General features: G+C 40.3%; 1 protein-coding gene across 1 annotated transcript in view; it reads right to left on the bottom strand.

The window, feature by feature from the left end:
* The window catches only part of LOC308289077 (transcription initiation factor TFIID subunit 4), a gene marked incomplete at its 3' end in the record, with an annotated part of 184,274 nt that overhangs the window by 159,364 nt on the left and 6,466 nt on the right, over positions 1-18,444 (bottom strand). Inside the window, 1 exon segment of the mRNA XM_080730626.1 lies at positions 1,276-1,458. Within this exon segment, the coding sequence (XP_080586752.1) occupies positions 1,276-1,458 (183 nt within the window).

Here is an 18,444-nt window from a genome sequence, read left to right as displayed (position 1 = left end):
ACCACAACCATGTTCAACTTTACAGGAAGCTATCATGACCATCGGACCATTACCTAAAACTACCTCATTTAACTATTAACATTCATAATTATTATTATTTTTACATTATTTCCATATATATATATATATATATATATATATATATATATATATATATATATATATGTATATATATATATATATGTATATATGCATTTATATATCAATTCATCGATTAATCGATCGATAAGGTTATCAACTATCGATTAATGAATCAATCGATAATTTGCATCCCTGGTTTTGTTGCGTTCTCAGGGTGCATTCACACAGGCATGTTTTATTGCGATTAAAACAAATCCTGTAGCCTATTGTCGGAAAATGTGCATCATTTGGGCATGGGTGAAGACAAACGAATGCAAATCCCCCCAAAAAATGGTGGTTTCGATTCACTACAGCATACGGTTCACTGTTGGTGTGAATGCATCCGCATTAAATGCAGGCAATGAAACATTGTGGCAGGTGGCAGGCAAAGAACCGTCAGCTTACATTTCTGACCATTAGGCCGCCTGTCCCCTCAATGATTTCTGACCGCCGCTCCCTCCAGCACAGGAGGGCTTTATTGGCATGAGAAAACACTTTACATTGCCAAAGCAGAAGTGTACACAATACAACACAATACAATCAGAGCAAAATATGTACAAGTGAAAGGAGTGTAACAGTTTTCATCTCAAAGAGAGAAAGACGTTCTCCTCTGCACAAATATACAGTATATAAGCTCTATATCTGGTTTGCAGTCCTGCCGCTGTATAAATTGTTTTGGCCGCAGCCTGTGCCCGACTGCATGTATTTAAATACCACCCGCGCCGCAAGGTTTGGTTGGGTCCTGGTGGTACCGCGGGGTCCCGCTCCGATAAAGGGTTGTGGGTTGAAGAATTTGTAAATACAGGGGGGAGAGGGCATTATTACACAGCGGATAGATGTCCCGTTTACAGTCGTGGTCTAATGTGGTTCCTTGCCGCAAGTGGAAGCAGTGTGATTGCAATTTCACCCGTCCCAATTGCACCGAGTATACCGAATTATATGTGAGAATGCGCCCTCAGTGGTTTCATGTGGACACATGACACCTCTCCTCTCCTCTCCACACGCATTTATTGAGACGATTCCGTATGTACAGTAAACGTTTTGGAAAGGACTCAGTGTATTGACAGAGAGGCAGAGAGGCAGAGAGACTGAGAGACGGAGAAACAGAGAGACAGAGTTAAGACGCTGCGAGGGAGCAGGAGATGAGACACAGACCTGGGAGACAACAGGACCTCCAGGGGTGGTGATGGTGGTAGTGGTGGTGGTGGTGGGTGTCTGCTGCTGGGGCTGCTGAGCTGGTTGGGGGGTAGCCGGGACCTGGGCCTGTTGGCCCTGGGGGGCCGTGACCACCCCGGCCTGCTGGGGAGCCGTCACCACAGCCGGCGCCACAGGGCCCTTCTGAGAGAGAGAAGAGAGAGAGAGAGAGAGCGATGGTGAGAAAAAAGTATTCACGTTCTTTAGGGGACTGCCCCATAGGTCGAACTCCTGTTCGGTCGAACTATTGTCAGACATGCAGCACATCATGTCACACAGGCATGACAGTAATAAAATATCACACCCAATGTGAAGTGAGCGGTGGTCGTGATTGCATAACGTCTTCAGACTAGGATTTGAGTCTAGGATGTACAGGCTATGCTACACACACACGTTTTGCTATGGCAAAACGCTGAGGAAAAAGGCTACAGACATTCCTGCAGGAATAAGTCTTGGGGGGGATTTCATGGTGCAAAATTTTTGATAATTAATTAATTAATTCGAGTAATTAATTCACTTACTTTTTAATATTAATTATTATTTTCGCCCTATAAAAAACACATGAATGTGCCCATGATGACGGAAAACACAACTACATGCTATCATCCACATTTATTCAACATTGAATAACTACGTTTTTCACAGGACAGTGTAACTTGTTTTTTTCCCCCAGGTTAATCAACCAGCACATATAAATAGAAGTCTACAGCACAGTAAAAAAAAAAAAACATTGGTGTAAAGTAACTAAGTAGATTTACTTAAGTACTGTACTTATACTGTACAAAGGAGATTTTCAGGTATTTCTACTTTACTTGAGTATTTCCTGTTTTCAGTACTTATTTACTCCACTACATCTGGGATCCAAATATTTTACTTCTACTCTTACAAAGTTAACTTTAGTTACTTGTTACTACAAAACATACATTAATACATACATAAAAAAAGAAGTTGTTCTTTAACTTCTTCGGTGCCATTAAGTGGGACCTCTTATATTGCCGGTTCGCCACCAAAGGGTTAAAAAAATAGTGTGCACGCTGGTGTACGAATTCGTGCACAGATGATGCACTATGCATGTACACGCTTTTCACAGCTTTCAAACAAAAAAATCCGCTTGGAAATCCGTTCAGGCATTCAGGAGATACCAGCCCTTATGTTTTCTTCAAATGTAAACAAACATGGCTGCCATGTTTGAAAGATAGGGTTGGTATGGGGGTTAAACATGCAATTTCACGATTGCGATCATGCCTAGTACATTGCTGGAGGTACAAAAAGTTTTTTTTTTTTTTTTTTTAATACCCTTGGGGGGGCGGGGTTTTTTTCTGGCCGGGCGGGGCGCCTGGCCTGTAAAGTGCTGCAGGAAACCCTGCATACGACATATGACATCACTAGACAAACATGATGCTATGTACACACATTTTGCTATGGCAAAACGCTGAGGAAAAAGGCTACAGACACACGCACAGCCACTCTATGGAGCGGTTTACCACCGCTCAAAAAAGGACACATTGCTGCAACAGCGGGTTTAGCATGGTGCTGTATCAAATGATATTACCAAGGGCATAGCAAGCATATGAATAGAAAACCTATAATTGATCCTTGCTGAGCACCACAGGAAAAGGGGATGGATGGAGAAGCTGGATGGATGGATATTCCATTAGGTATTCTACAATATTACGTCATCACGCATAGACACGCAATGACATCAACATTGTCATCATGACCAATGTAATTGTCCTTTAAAAGTAAATATCCAATAAACAAAGTGCCATTCAACAAATTGTTCCAACTAACTAAACTGTTGTTTAATACTTCTCCTGTAAATTAGTTGCACTGATTCAAGGTGTTTCTTGTGTGTGAAATGTTTCACTGGACCATACATCTGAAAGGAGGACATAAGAATTCCTACCATGCTGCTGTGGTAGTCAGACACAAGCTGTACTCATTTGGAAACAACTACATGAACAACAGGGATCAGATTGAAGTCCTCATCTTCAACACATTGTCTTTGCGTTGGAGGAAGTTGCCCCCAGTGACAAATGGAAGAGGACAAGGTCCCATTGAGGTTCCCTCCGGGTGCTATGGCCACACAGCTGTGCTGGTAGAAGAAATTGTCTACACATGGGGAGGCCTTCCTTACTGCAACGTTCTTTATGCCTTTGATGTCGACACCCACAGCTGGTTCAAACCCAATATATCTGGGACTATTCCAGAAGCAAGGAGCTACCACTCAGCCTGTGTCCTGAATAAGGTCATGTATGTATATGGAGGATACACCCAGCTGAGTGGATATAGTAGTAATGACATGTTCAAGTTGGACACCAGCGTAATGGTCTGGTCTTTAATTAACACCAGGGGAACTCCACCACCTTCTTCATGCGGTCACTCTGCCACCATCATTGGGACAAAGATGTTTGTATTTGGGGGCGATTTGGGCAGCATCAGCGTGTTTGACACAGAGACCAACTGCTGCCAGAGCATGCCTTCTGGACGCTTTATCCCAGGTAAACGTATGTATCATTCAGCCTTTGACTACAATGGAGAGCTGTACATATTTGGTGGCAACAACGAGAACCAGTTCTTCCATGATCTGTGGAAATTCAGTCCAGAGACCTTCTCCTGGAAGAAGGTTGATACCAAGGGGAAAGACCCATGTAGGATGACTGGGATGTGCTGTTGCATGGTGGGAGATTGTATTATCATCCATGGAGGATACAAAGAAAATACCCTCACTTATTATTATTCTGCTGACCTGGACATCCTAGACTTAAATCCCAGCCTGAAGATGTTATGCAAGCTAGCAGTCACTCAGCATGGTCTGGAGCTGTCTGAACTCCCACATGACATCAGGTGGGAACTGGCAGCCATGACAGCTACAGAACAGGAACATTTAAAAAAAAAAAAAATCATGAGATGATGATGAAGAGGAGGATGATGAAGAAATAGGTGATGTCTTTCAGGAGAATATGCAGATGAAGAAGACACAAAAAATGATACAGAATATCTTGTTGTGAGGGAGTAACACTGCTGTTAATGCATCACTATACCAGATGCCATCAGTATGACATCACTCGTATCCATATGGGCACCAGGGGTGTTGTTGGCTGAATTATTCATGAAGCTTTCCCGAAGCTGATCAATGATTTGATGTGTATGAGCTTGTCTGGCACTCAGGGTTTGAGACTGAGAGAGCAACTGTGTATCCACAGAACGGTCACTGCGCAGCACGCAATACACAACAGCGATCACGCGATCACAATGGGAAACGGCGAAGTGCTAGACTATAGCGCCGGTTGGGGAAAATAAATACATAAAAGACCAGTCCATTGCATTAGTGTCCCCCAATAGTGCAGGGACAGTCAGGACCGTCTCCACTTCACTCAGAGATTGTATTTTTACTCCACTGCAATCATTTGAAAGCTTTAGTTACTAGTTCCTTTGTAGATTTTGATCATTATTTCAAAACACACATTAACCACTTCAGCCCTATAAATATATATCGGCCATTTAAAAATAGCCGATCTACTTGTAGATCTGCTATTTAAAGAGGTGGTGCCATAGTTTTGTACTTTTTCTGGTTTTCATGTGTCTAGGAGGTTGACAGTATTTCATTAGACCCCCTGGTGTGGTTGTTATGAGGAATTATGTATTCCCTTTGTATTTTGGGTTTCTTCCTCGAGGCTGCCACCTTGAGGGGTCAAAAGTGCCAATCCAAAACACAGATAGAGTGACATCATATAATCATCCCCTCCCCTTTTACCATTCACCCAACACTGTGGGTGTGGCTAACTTCAGCTGGGTTACCACCCAACATGACAACCAGGCAACCAGGTTCTAGTCCAGGTGGGCCAAACCTGGACTAGAACCAGAACTTCTACAAAGTAACTACTAGTAAGCAAAGTGTTCAAACAATTGTAACGGAGTAAAGAATACAACATTTGCCTCTGAGATGTAGAGGAGTAGAAGTAAAAGTGATTGAAAATAGTGATGTGTCGTTCATGAGTGATTCGTTCATAAGAATCGAATCATCAGCATGACTCGTGAACGATTCGTTCAAATCCCTGAAATGGGTCGTTCACACTTTCGTTCACACCCCCGCCCCTCCCCCTAATAGCCCCGGCCGGCAGACAGGACGCGACGGCGGGCTGTACTCGCAACGTAATAAAAACGCTCCCACGATTGTGTTTTTCACGGGACGATCGCGCTATGAACGAATTATTTGAACGAATTATTTGAACTAATCTTTTGAACGGATCATTACCGTGAACGTGAACGAAATGAACGGGATTGCCCATCACTAATTGAAAATACTCAAGTAAAGTAGAAATACCTCAAAAGTATACTTAAGTACATTACTGGAGTAAATGTACTTTGTTACTTTATACCACTGAGAGAGAGAGGGGGCAAGAAAAACGAGACAAGGGATAAGATAAAACAGGACATGGCGCCTTGGCCTCGCAGCAAGGCCACAGAGAACAGGAGGCTGCTCCTGTCACGTTGCATCACGTCCTGCGTCGGCTGTGGACATGACAAAACAAGCAACAACAGAGGAGGGGGTCCAGGGCGGGCAGAAGAGACACGCAGGGGGAGTCCTTGAGGAGGTTCCCGGAGCTCTCTAGCAAAAAAATAATAACGAAAAAAACAATAATAATAATGATTGCGACCGTAGCTCTCTATTTAGTATGAAAACATGCAGATCATGTCCATCCGTCCCTCCGTCACATGTCACGCTGAGGCATGACGCCTCATGTCATCGAGTGTCTGTTGTTGCTACATTTGGCTCAACACTTAACTTGTACAGTTAACTTGAATTAACTTAAAGAAAGAGAGCAGAAGGAGAAAGCAGCTCCTGCTCTGAAGCATCGCTCTGAAAGAAGGAGCCGAGGGGAACGAACGGTGAGGAGAGACGACACGAGGAGGAGGAGAAGTTGAGCCGCGGGGCACATCACACCGCTGGCTATGCCTTTATGCGTTCTTCTTCTACTCTCTCTCTCTCTCTCTTTCTCCTTCTCTCTCTCTCATCTTCTCTCTCTGGTTCAGGAGCTGAAGCCTTGTTATAGGCTTTCTAAAAGAGAGAATCAGGCAGTTGGCTGATGAATGATTCAACGGCAGTATGTGTGGAGGGGGGAAAAGGAAGAAGCTCAGGATGCCTTCCGTATCTCCCCCGCGGGGTCAGACGAGAGAGACTGACAGGCTGACACAGGAGGGACTGGGGGGGTTATGTTGTGGAGGTGTTGGGGGGGGGGGGGGCGTTGTTGGTGGTGTTGGTGGGGGCGGGGAATAAACACAATTCCCTTTCATTTCCCCGGCTTCCCCTGTGCCGCGGCGACGGAGGCGAGGCGCTAATTTGACACTATTGTGATGATGATGATGATGATGGTGGCGAGAAGCGGACGACTCTGCTCTAGCTGTCTGTCTTGGCGGGGGGATCAACAACACTCGCCCCATCCAGTGTTCATTTTGTCGACTGAAACTATGACGGAACAAGTCAGTCGACTACGTTTTTTCACAGCTATGACGACTAAGACTAAGACTAAATATATTGGCAATTTAGTCAACAAATAAAAACTAGACTAAAATGTTAGGGATGGACAAGAGATCACAGTAGAACTCATTTTATGTTTGGTTGCGCTCGGGTGTTGCTCTGAAAATAGCAGAGCTACAACACACACACACACACACACACACACACACACACACACACACACACACACACACACACACACACACACACACACACACACACACACACACACACACACACACACATTCTGAATGTATTTGGTAGTACAGTGAAGAGAGACACGAAACAGGGAGAGTGAGAGAGTGACATATACGCCTGGGGCCTGGAATCGAACCCGGGACTCTCTGTCTGTGTGGTACGCGCCTTAAACACTGGGCTATCGGTGTCCCCGAAGAAAGCATCCTCGACTAAAATGTCATAGGTTTGAATCCTCATTCACTACAATCTACAGCAGTGGTTCTCAACCTGTGGGTCGGACACCCAGAGGGGTCCCCAAATTATTTTGGGGGGTCCCCAGATGATTAACTTAATGTGCAACATTGTTTCATCACTCAAAAGTAAACAAACCAACATAAAGTTTAAGTGTATAGAGGGCATATGCGCATTTCTAAAGTGACAATTTAAGGACTTTTTAATATCTCTTTTAATACCAAATTAAACATTGGCCAAATTGTAAAATATTAGAAGCAGAAATTGTGAAAATAGCAGATCTACATGCTCACGCTGCTTTTCCCACCACTGACCAGGGGTGTCGCATCAAATTCTGGGCTGGGTACAAGGATTCACTGCAGGGCCCCATGAATGTTCTTCATAGGGGGAGGGGGTTTAACCCATTTAGACTGGGAACGCATTATTACGCATTATTTTGTGCTTTAACTATTGAAAAATAGCAGATATACAAGCTCACAGTGCTGCGAGCTTGTAGATCTGCTATTTTTGAAAAATTGTGAAAATGCCTTTGAATATTTCAAATCCTTCAAAGGTTTTTTGAAAAACCTATGTTTCTATGTCAGTGGTGCTCAAACCTTTTCATGTGAAGGACCCCCAAAACGATATGGCCACGGACCCCCATCTCAAAATATTTAGTTCCAGGGACCCCCCAGAAGCAACATTTGAGTTACAAATGTTCGCTTAAAAAAATACATATATTCAAAGATTTGCACATATTTTCACAACTTTTCAAAAATATATTGAATATTTTTCAAAAGCTGAAGTGTGAAATAATGAAGGCCCCTCCACCTTGGGCCCTCGTAACTCAGTCTCACTTCCCCCCCCCCCTTGTGACGCCCCTGACAGTGTGGTTCCATTCCAGCAGCTACAGTACATGCATCCTTTAAAGGGGAAGACCACCCATTTTCAATATTGAACTGTGTCATTAATATACCTTAGAGGAGTTGTGTGGAAATAGAAAAAAAGTTCCCCCCCTTCTGTATTGCCTAGAACTGGAGGATTGATTTTGGGGTTTGTATTGTAAAGTACAACTTGATGACATCACACATTGTACTTTACAATACAAACCCCAAAATCAATCCTCCAGTTCTAGGCAACACAGAAGGGGGGGAACTTTTTTTCTATTTCCACACAACTCCTCTAAGGTATATTAATGACACAGTTCAATATTGAAAATGGGTGGTCTTCCCCTTTAAGACACTGAAGAACAGCCTGTGACTTCATTTGAGCCACGGACCACCATTTGATGAGATGTAGCCTCTCAGACCCAAAACGTAGAATACTTTGTTGCCATTGGATAGGGCTGTCACAATATGACATTTTACATGACAATTAATTGTGACTCAAATAATTGCGATTAACGATTTAATTGTGTTTTTGTCGTTGATAATTACATTTCTGTTTGGCTTTTAGGCTTTGAAGTTGCACATGGCAGATAATTAGAAATTATGGACATATTTGACAACTTTCTACTTAAAAAATAACATTGATAGTGGAAATAGCCGATCTACAAGCTCACAACGCGTCGCAATGCGACGCGTTGTGAGCTTGTAGATCTGCTATTTCCACTATTTTTGTCTTAAAAAAAATATATATGAAACATTTTCAACATTCACGATTATGACGATTATGAAAAATAATCGTGATTATGTAAAATAATTGCGATTAGACGATTATGTCATAATTGTGACAGCCCTACCATTGGATACGATTTTGTTCACAATTCCATGCTGTATTGATGTTGGTAACATAGGAGAGATAACAGGCAAAAGTTGATCAAAATAACAATTCTTATTCTGCACTCTCTTATTGTGTAGACTTCTTGTAAACTAAGTAATGCAGATGTTTTTTTTTTTTTTTTTTTTTTTTTTTTACTTAATTTTTATTAGCAGATTTCAAATACAGAAACAGTTGTAGTGCAGGGGTTCTATATAACATTATTATGCATCACATTCCAGACGGTTCATGGGTGTTCGTTTAGTCCTTTTGATTTCCATTTTCAGTCCATTTCTCACATTCTTCGAGTTATGGGTTAGTTTCTCCATATCATTTACATTTTTCCTTTTTTATTATCTGTTATAACCTTACTCCTTTCGATTGAATTGTTTAACCTCTTTACATTCATCAACCTTCACATCGTTGGATTGCATTTAGATTCTTCTTTCTGAATATTTTTACCCCCCTACACCGAGCACTGCAAATACTTAAATCACACATTTTTAACATTTTTTTTAGTAATGCAGATGTTTAGCAATGATTTAACTCTTAAGAGCGTAAAATGCAGCCCAATGGTAGTTAATGTGGCATAGCATTACAATCTGTGTACATATTTCTACAGTTAAATATGAAATTAAATGCATAATAATGGTGATACAGTACTTGAATGCAATACTTGTATTTGTTAATGCTGAGCTTGGGTGAGTTTGCCAACTAAGTGTAGAATTATTATTCCACACCACCAGACATCACAGCTTGAGTATGAAGATTTATTTTTCTGTTAAAACACCCATTTATAAAATGTATTGTTTAGGAGAACAGGTACTGTTTTATTCCCCCACATTATTTGAATTCCCAATGTTTCAAATGATGGGTTACCCTCTCTCTGAGATGCACAAAGACAATGAAATGCTGCCCTCTAGTGACAATCTTATGTACTTGCAATCAGTAGCAAAAAAAGTAGTAAAAGTATCAATACTGCAATTTAGAAATATTCTGTTACAAGTAAAAGTCCTGAATTAAAAATGAACTGGAGAAAAATTACAAACATATTGGTAAATGTATAAAGTACCAAAAGTAGAAAGTACTCATTATGCAAAATGTCCCATTTCAAGTTTGTAATGTTTAAAAGTATTTTGAAAATGGCATCGCGATTCATTGTGAGCTTGTAGATTGTCTATTTTCAAATGGATGAAATGTATATAGGGCTGAAGTGGTTAATGTATGCTTTTAATAATAATAAAAAATCTACAAAGTAACTAGTAAATAAAGTTTTCAAATAGTAAAAGTACAATATTTGCCTCTGAGATTTGGTGGGGTACTTTAAATTGGAAATGTTCCAGTAAAGTAAAATAAAATACCTCAAAACTGTACTTAAGTACAGTACTTGAGTAAATTAACTTAGATACTTTACACCACTGCAAAAGGGCCATTAGGCCTGAACGCAAATCTGAGTCATGTTAGATTTGAACCACTTTAACAATTATTTTATGCTTTAACTATTGAAAAATTGCAGATATACAAGCGCACAGAGCAGCAATGAGTGCCGCAGTCTTTGAATTTATCTTTTTAAAAGCGAACATTTGTAACTCAAATATTTGCTTCTGGGTGGTCCCTGGAACAATATGTTTTTTTTTTTTCTTGGAACAATATGTTTTGAGATGGGGGTCCGCAGTCAAATACATGTAATTCTGGGGGCCCTTGACATGAAAAGGATTGAGAACGACTGATTTAGGAGAAAGATTTAGAAGACATTTATAGAATCGGGTCAAAAATATTCAAAGACTGTTCACGATTTTTCAAAAATAGCAGATCTAAGCTCACAGCAAGGCACTCTGAAAATGAAAAATCGTGAACATTTGTTCAAGTCTTTGAATATTTTTGATATTTTCTATAAATGCCTTCTAAATCTTTCTTCTAAATCAGTCGTTCTCAAATCTTTTCATGTCAAGGACCCCCAAAATTACATGTATTTGGCCACGGACCCCCATCTCAAAACATGTTGTTCCAGGGACCACCCAGAAGCAAATATTTGAGTTACAAATGTTTGCTTTTAAAAAAGATAAATTCAAAGACTGCAGCACTCGGTGCTGCGCTGTGTGAACTTGTAGATCTGCTAGTTTTCAATAGTTAAAACATTAAATAATTCTAGGCCTAAATGGGTTAATAGTTGGTTTTACATCAGGGGTTTTCAACTGATTTTGACCCAGGGAGCACCATCCTGACTAGTAGCAAACTGGGGACCACCACCATATTGTTGGGTGGGTCCATCAAAGACCCACCTGACACAATTGTGTCAGTTTTCAAAGCACTTTATTACCAGTAAAGAGCATACATCATTTGTCAAGAAGCACATTTTTGTTGGATACAGCCACATTTGAATCGTATACTCTCTCAAAATAGTATTATTATTCACATGCAAACAAGAGAGAAGAGTAGCAAATACATTTTAAAGTATAAATTATTTTAAGTAAAAGTACTTTTTAAAAGTAAAAGTACTTTTTTTACAAAAAAATTATAATCTGAATGCATGGCCAGGGGCCACCTGCAATACCTCTGCAGATCACCAGATGTCTGCGGACTACCGGTTGAAAACCCATGATTTCATTACTTCAGCCTATAGTGAAGCTGTACAGTATTAAAGGGATATTTCACTTTCAAAAAACGTTTGGTCATTTTATCGTCTAATCAGGCTTTTATGAAAACCATGAACAGTTTTTAATTTGCTTGATTCAATATTTAGATATTTGATGTAAATGTTACCAGGCCCTCCTCCTGCAGGGTTTCTCCCCACACACACCCATTGTAACTTCAAACTCCATTTTAACCATGATAGATTCATTAAAAACACCTATTAGTTTTTCTGGTGACTCGTACTACCCCCCTAATATGTGAGCAGGCCGTGTTTTTTCGATAACTTTTTTCATTTATTTTTTATAATTTTTTATTGTATTTAATTTGTTTCCATTTTACCAAAGAATTGTTAAAAATAACTAAAAAACGTTATTGAAAAAACATGGCCTGCTCACGTATTAGGAGGGTAGTATGAGTCACCAGAAAATATAATGGGTGTTTTTAATGAATCTATCATGGTTAAAATGGAGTTTGAAGTTACAATGGGTGTGCCTGCAGGAGGAGGGCCTGCTAACATTTACATCAAATATCTAAATATTGAATGAAGTAAATTAAAAACTGTTCAGGGTGTTCATAAAAGCCTGATTAGACGATAAAATGACCAAACGTTTTTTTGAAAGTGAAATATCCCTTTAAACTGTCAAAGGCATTAAGAGAAGGGACAATCCTATTCATGTCATGGATTTTTAATAGCTGGCTCATAATCTTGTGTGATATGTTTTGGTTGATTGATTGAATACTTTATTAGCGGCTTGCAGAGACAAGTACAGGGAAGTACAGTACAATACAAGGTCAACTAATGTTTCCATCAGGGTTTTGTGTACCCAATCCTTCGATTGTACTTCTCTGTTCTCTTCACTTCTCTCTTCCCTGACAGTAGGTATTACATTTACTAGCAAAAATGCCTAAAATATCTTAGCAGCTAGTGTGCTGCTGACCTCATAATCTTTCATAGATTTAATATATAGCTTCCATAGACTACAAGCCCACAACGCCACACTAGACCTGTCACAATAATTGCATAATCATCTCATCGCAATTGTTTGACATAATCGCAATTATTTTGTCATTATCGTCATAATCGTTTACATGTTGAAAAATGTTAATATATATATATTATTATAGTGGAAATAGCCGATCTACAAGCTCACAAGGCGTTGTGAGCTTGTAGATCGGCCATTTCCACTATCAATGTTCTTTTTTTTAAGTATACAATCAAATATGACAGTCACTTCTTTGTATATTTATGTCATATCAGCCATGTGCAACTTCAAAGCCTACAAGCCAAACAAATGTAATTCTCAACGACAAAAACACAATCACATCGTTAATCGTAATTATTTGAGTGACAATTAATCGTCATGTAAAATGTCAGAATCGTGACAGCCCTACGCCACGCAGTGCGAGGTGTTGTAAGCTTGTAGATCTGCTATTTTCGGCTAATGTTTCCCTCAGAGTAGGGATGCTTGTGTTCAAGTGGTTAATGCAAAAAAAAAAGAGTAACTATTTATATTTCACATATTATGGAATGTTTGCCGTGGTGCACCTGTCTCCCTTGATTTACAGAATATCCACAAGGGCTGATCTGTCATCTCTGTCACCTCGTTAGGAGAAGCACTTAAGCAACAACTTTACACCATTACGGATCCGGGATGGGTTTTTCTATTCTTTTTTTTTAAAGAATGAACGATGTATCCACAGGTGATAATAAGCAAATTCCTCTCAATTATTCACCAGCTCATTACGTTTCTGAAAGGAGCTGGACCTCCTAGAGTCGTTACAGGGGGCTGTGAGATATTAATTCAGTTATTAATCACAGCTCAATCTATGGATGAAACAATCAAGGTAATTAATTCATTACAAAAGCAATTACACAGCGAAACACATCCACCAGCACAGATCTGATCTACATAACGAGGGGGCCATGTCATTGTTCCGACCACCCATTGTTCTGGCGTCCCATTAGTCCTACGATACCTATAACCTTAACCCTAACCTCAGTAAAACTATGCCTAAACCTAACCTTAACCCTAACCCCAACACTATACCTCAGTGGGGTATAGGGATATGACTGCCTTGCCCTGCACAGTCTCTAACAAGAATCCACAGAGCATAAATCACAAAAATGTTCTATGGTAATTATTCGCAATAAAGAACTCCACTATAGATTGGAATGGCGAGAGCAATCTTCTTTTCGTGTTGTCGAAACTACAAACTTCCTTAAGCCTCTATCATAGTCCAAGGTGAAGAGCCATCACCTCACCGCAGTGTAGTTTTCTAGCTATCACCTAAAATGTGATAGCTTATCACCTAATCACCTAGGTGCAGTGTTGTACCCGAACGCGTTCAAAGAACGATCGTTCATGAACACGTTCATATTTTGGGCGAACGTGAACTGAACGTAATTGTTTTCGCTTGATGAACGATATTGTCGAACGCGGTCATTCTGACGCCCGTGAACGGCGTTCGTCGGCGTTCGTCGGCGTTCGTCGGCCGTTCATGCGGCGGTCCGCGCCTCCGCGGTCGCCTGTCCTCTCGTCTCTCTTTTCATTCACATGCTCCAATAGCACGCACTGCTGACTGCACGCAGCTCCTCGTGAACGTTGATATGCGGTGCTGTCTGCACTCTGCAGCTGCACTGTGAATCTCCTCCTCGTTACGTCCATAGAGGTTACGTCTCGCAAGCCTGACTATACTTTGTCGTATGTGTGTTGCACGGCGAAAATAGCTGATCTGCAAGCTCACAACACGTCGCATCCACGAGACAACGTGAGCTTGTAGATCAGCTATTTTAACCAAAGCGGAAACATGCTGTGCGGAGTGTGCGCCAGGTTTAGAAACGTCTGCATTCAGCCCTTCACAATAAGGGTGCAGGAAGACTGGGCACTGGGCAGTGGGCACATAAATATTGTGGCACCTCAATGTTAAGTTGGATGAAATTATTGCTGTGTGTGGTTCTATATGGGCTGTGTCAATAATTTTGACAAATAATAGCATGCAGCAACGTCTAAACATTTATACATATATATATATATATATATATATATATATATATATATATATATATATATATATATATATATATATTTTTTTTAATAGCCAAAAGTATAAAAGAAATTATGGTTAAAAAAAGAACGAAAAAGAACTAAGTTAGTTCATTTTGGTGAACCATGAACTTTAGTTCAAAATATAGAATTATGAACTAGAAATGAACTAGTTCATTTTAGAAGTTCTGAACTTGAACTTGAACTAGTTCGTTTTTAAAGTGAACTTTCCCAACACTGCCTAGGTGATAGCTAGAAAACTACACCGCAGTGAGGCGATAGCTCTTCACCTTGGACTATGATAGAGGCTTTAGTGAGACAATATGTACTGAACTCAAAACAAAAACCTAAACCTAACCCCCCTAACCCTAACAACCGTCTGAGAAATGAGAGGTCGGACTTATGTGCAGTGTAGTCCCTGATAAGGAAACAGTCACCCAATCAAAACACATTGACACAGAATGTTAAGACGCAAGTCTCTTAATTTTTGATTGGACATCTGTCCAAAAGAACAACTACAAGTGGTCTGAGGTAGGTATTTCTCAACATGGAAATGATTATGACGATTATACAAAATACCTCAAATAATTGTGATTAGACGATTATGTCATAATTGTGACAGGGCTAGTCTGAGAGTAATCATTTGTTTTATCCTCGATTTCGTCACAGGTGACGGCTGTGTGCAAGGGCAGCATAAGCCAGTCCTAACCAGCATTGAGCGGCACGAAACGTTCGGAATCTCCGTATGCGGAGATGATTGTTGACATCAGGCTGTTTCTGAGGAAACCGGCGCAAGCGCTGACTCATGTGACATCACATCATAAAAGGCTCCGACATCACGTACGCCACATGAGTCAACAAAAAATGCCATGGTTACGTATTGAATGTCATCAGTATGACGTGTTCTGATGTTCATATATGGGCATAAATGGACACAGGCAAACATATGGCCTGTGTCCATATATGACAACAGGTATAATGGGGTTTGCATTAAAGGGAGAACCGGCACTGTGTCTGCAACACAGTCAGAGGCACAGACAGATACAGAGATCACCATAATGGGAATAAAGGGACACAGACCAACAGATACAGAGATCTCCATATATGGGCATAAAATGGATGCAGACAGACCGATACAGATATCATATATGAGCATAAATGGACACAGGCAAACAGATGGTCAATACGGGTCCTACAGAGATCTCCATATATGGGCATAAAATGGACGCTTAGAGACAGATAACTCCATATATGGGCATAAATGGACACAGGCAAACAGATGGTCAAAACGGGTCCTACAGAGATCTCCAGAACGTAGAGAGACAGATATCTCCATATATGGGCATAGATGGACACATGCAAACAGATAGTCAAAACGGATCCTATGACAACAGGTATAATGGGGTTTGCATTAAAGGGCGGGGCATTCATTCCCTATTTACATTGTTCCCGAGTTGGCCAGGTCGCCGACTAGACGCTCGCCCGCCCAAAGGGCGGCCAAGCTTCTAGTTTTAGTTAAAGGACAACTTTGCCATCGATTTCTTTATTATTATTTACAGTAACACTACTAGCCCTCAAGTCACATCTGCCCATGAAAGATTGCGGAGCATCTTGGTAATTAGGGTTGGGTACCGAAGTCGGTACTTTTATTGGTATCGAATGCATGACGTCGGTACTATCGAGTATCGGTTCACGTAAAAACAAACGGTACCTCGTTTCGATACTCTTGAACGTACCCGTGGCCGGTCGCATCCGTAACAACATTGAATTGCTTTAGTAAACTTGCGTAGTTGCGTTACTGTGAAAATGGCCCACAACTGAAAACATCCGACAATAGCCAATAATATTATCATGATGATCCAACGTCTATGATCTCCAGCTGTGACACTGTGTGAGCATCGATCGTCACCTTTCCCCAGTCCCACGCTAACGCTCTGGACCAGAGCTACTCGTAACTCTTCCCCATAGCCTCTCCCCCTCTCCGCTCGCTGCTCTGTCTGGCTTTCACCCTTTCCGTGTTGAAGAAGTGAAAGCCTTTTTCTGTGTCGTATAAAAAAAAGAATACAGTCCCAGGAGAGGTGTGTAGTATGGCGGTACAAGTGTCTTTAGTTCCGACCGTCTAGAAAAAGTAATTGATCGGTTGAAACAAACTTTTTACGCATGTTTGTGTTTGTTTCGCCAGCGCAGGGCAGACACCCTGCCTCTGTGTAACTCCATGCTGCACGTTCATGTATGCAGTAGACGCGAACGCGCATTCGCGTTCAATGGAGTTGCATTCAGCAACGCAAATTGTTGATGTGAGGTTTAAGAAAAAAGAGAAGCAAGGTTTTATTGTCACTACTCAGGGACAAGAAGCAAAATGCAATGTTGTGATCGAGGTGATAATAATAAGAAAAACTAAGATAAGGTAAGATGATGATGATAACAATAATAACAATAATAGTAAAAACAATAAACCGTCAACAGTATAGCCATAGAATAGCTGTATAAAGAATGTGTTCTATTGCAGACAAACACTTGTAAAATAGCAGCCATAGTAACAGTAATAGTAGTCCCATAAACTACAGTAAGCCTACTACTTGACATGAAAATGGCTGTCTTAGGCGGCCTTAATAACCTATTGTGGTGTGTAAAATAGCCTATGGAAAAAAGTTAATAATAATAATAATAATAAATAAAAAAGTATCGAAAACAGTATCGAAACAGGTATCGTATCGATTCCCAGGTATCGAAAAAGGTATCGTATCGATTCAGAGGTGAACGATACCCATCCCTATTGGTAATGGGCTTATTGTGTCTAAAAAGACATATTTAGCCGCTTGTAATCATGCCCCCGACCTTTGAAATCAACATTGTTAAAATGGCTAAAACGATAGAAAGCAGTAAATGAAACATTTTAACACTTAATCTTTGCGTTTCTCTATTTACAACTTTAAATGTATGTACTGTTTTTATATGTGGACCCCAGGAAGACTAGTTGTGCTTTAGGGAAAAGCTAATGGGGGTCCTAACAAATAAACAAATAACCTCTCTCTGTTTATATGGATTAAAGCAAAATAAAGTCTCACAACAGAAAAGGTTTGTATGACAATGTCTTAATGTGTGATTTGTGAAACAGCATGAAAGGAGCCCCCAAACACTTGTGCTGTTCCCTAAACAAGTATGTTACAATATGTAAAATGATGATGTTTTAGTAATATTGTTCCTGCTGTCAACCAGGCGACAAAATCACAGATTGAGGCTTTTACCGTTGCTTTCATATGAATAGAGGGTATGAGTGTGACATCATCATCATACCTGGAAGTTATGCGGGAACTCCTACTGAGTGGCAAAAAACTACTTTCTGGCCTTGACAGCCCATACATCCCAACAGAAAGGTCCTATCTGATTGCATTAAACGACGTTAAACTCACTTTGCCACTCAATTTGCCATTTATTATCATTTATCATGATAAAAACACTAACGATAATCGTATCGTGGAGATTTAATTTATCGTGTAATCGTCCACTGGGATCAATTCACCTTTTATTTGCCGAGCTGCATATCTGGTACCATTTAAACCCTCCATAATTGGTCAATCGGACTTGGTAAATAATGTACTTGGGGTTGGCAGAGGGAGTGTAGCGTCCAGGATTACATTAAATAATTGACACCGGGTGAAAAATGAGTTACAAAAATAGTGGGTAAAAAAAAAAAAGATATATATATATAAAATAATAATAATGCACTTTTTTTTTTTTTTTCACTCTCTACCAAATGTCTTT

The sequence above is a fragment of the Nannobrachium achirus genome, assembly GCF_963921795.1.
Source record: "Nannobrachium achirus genome assembly, chromosome: 7".
Taxonomy (NCBI): domain Eukaryota; kingdom Metazoa; phylum Chordata; class Actinopteri; order Myctophiformes; family Myctophidae; genus Nannobrachium; species Nannobrachium achirus.
The sequence above is the reverse complement of the archived record's forward strand: the minus strand, read 5'-3'. Positions and strand labels throughout refer to the sequence as shown.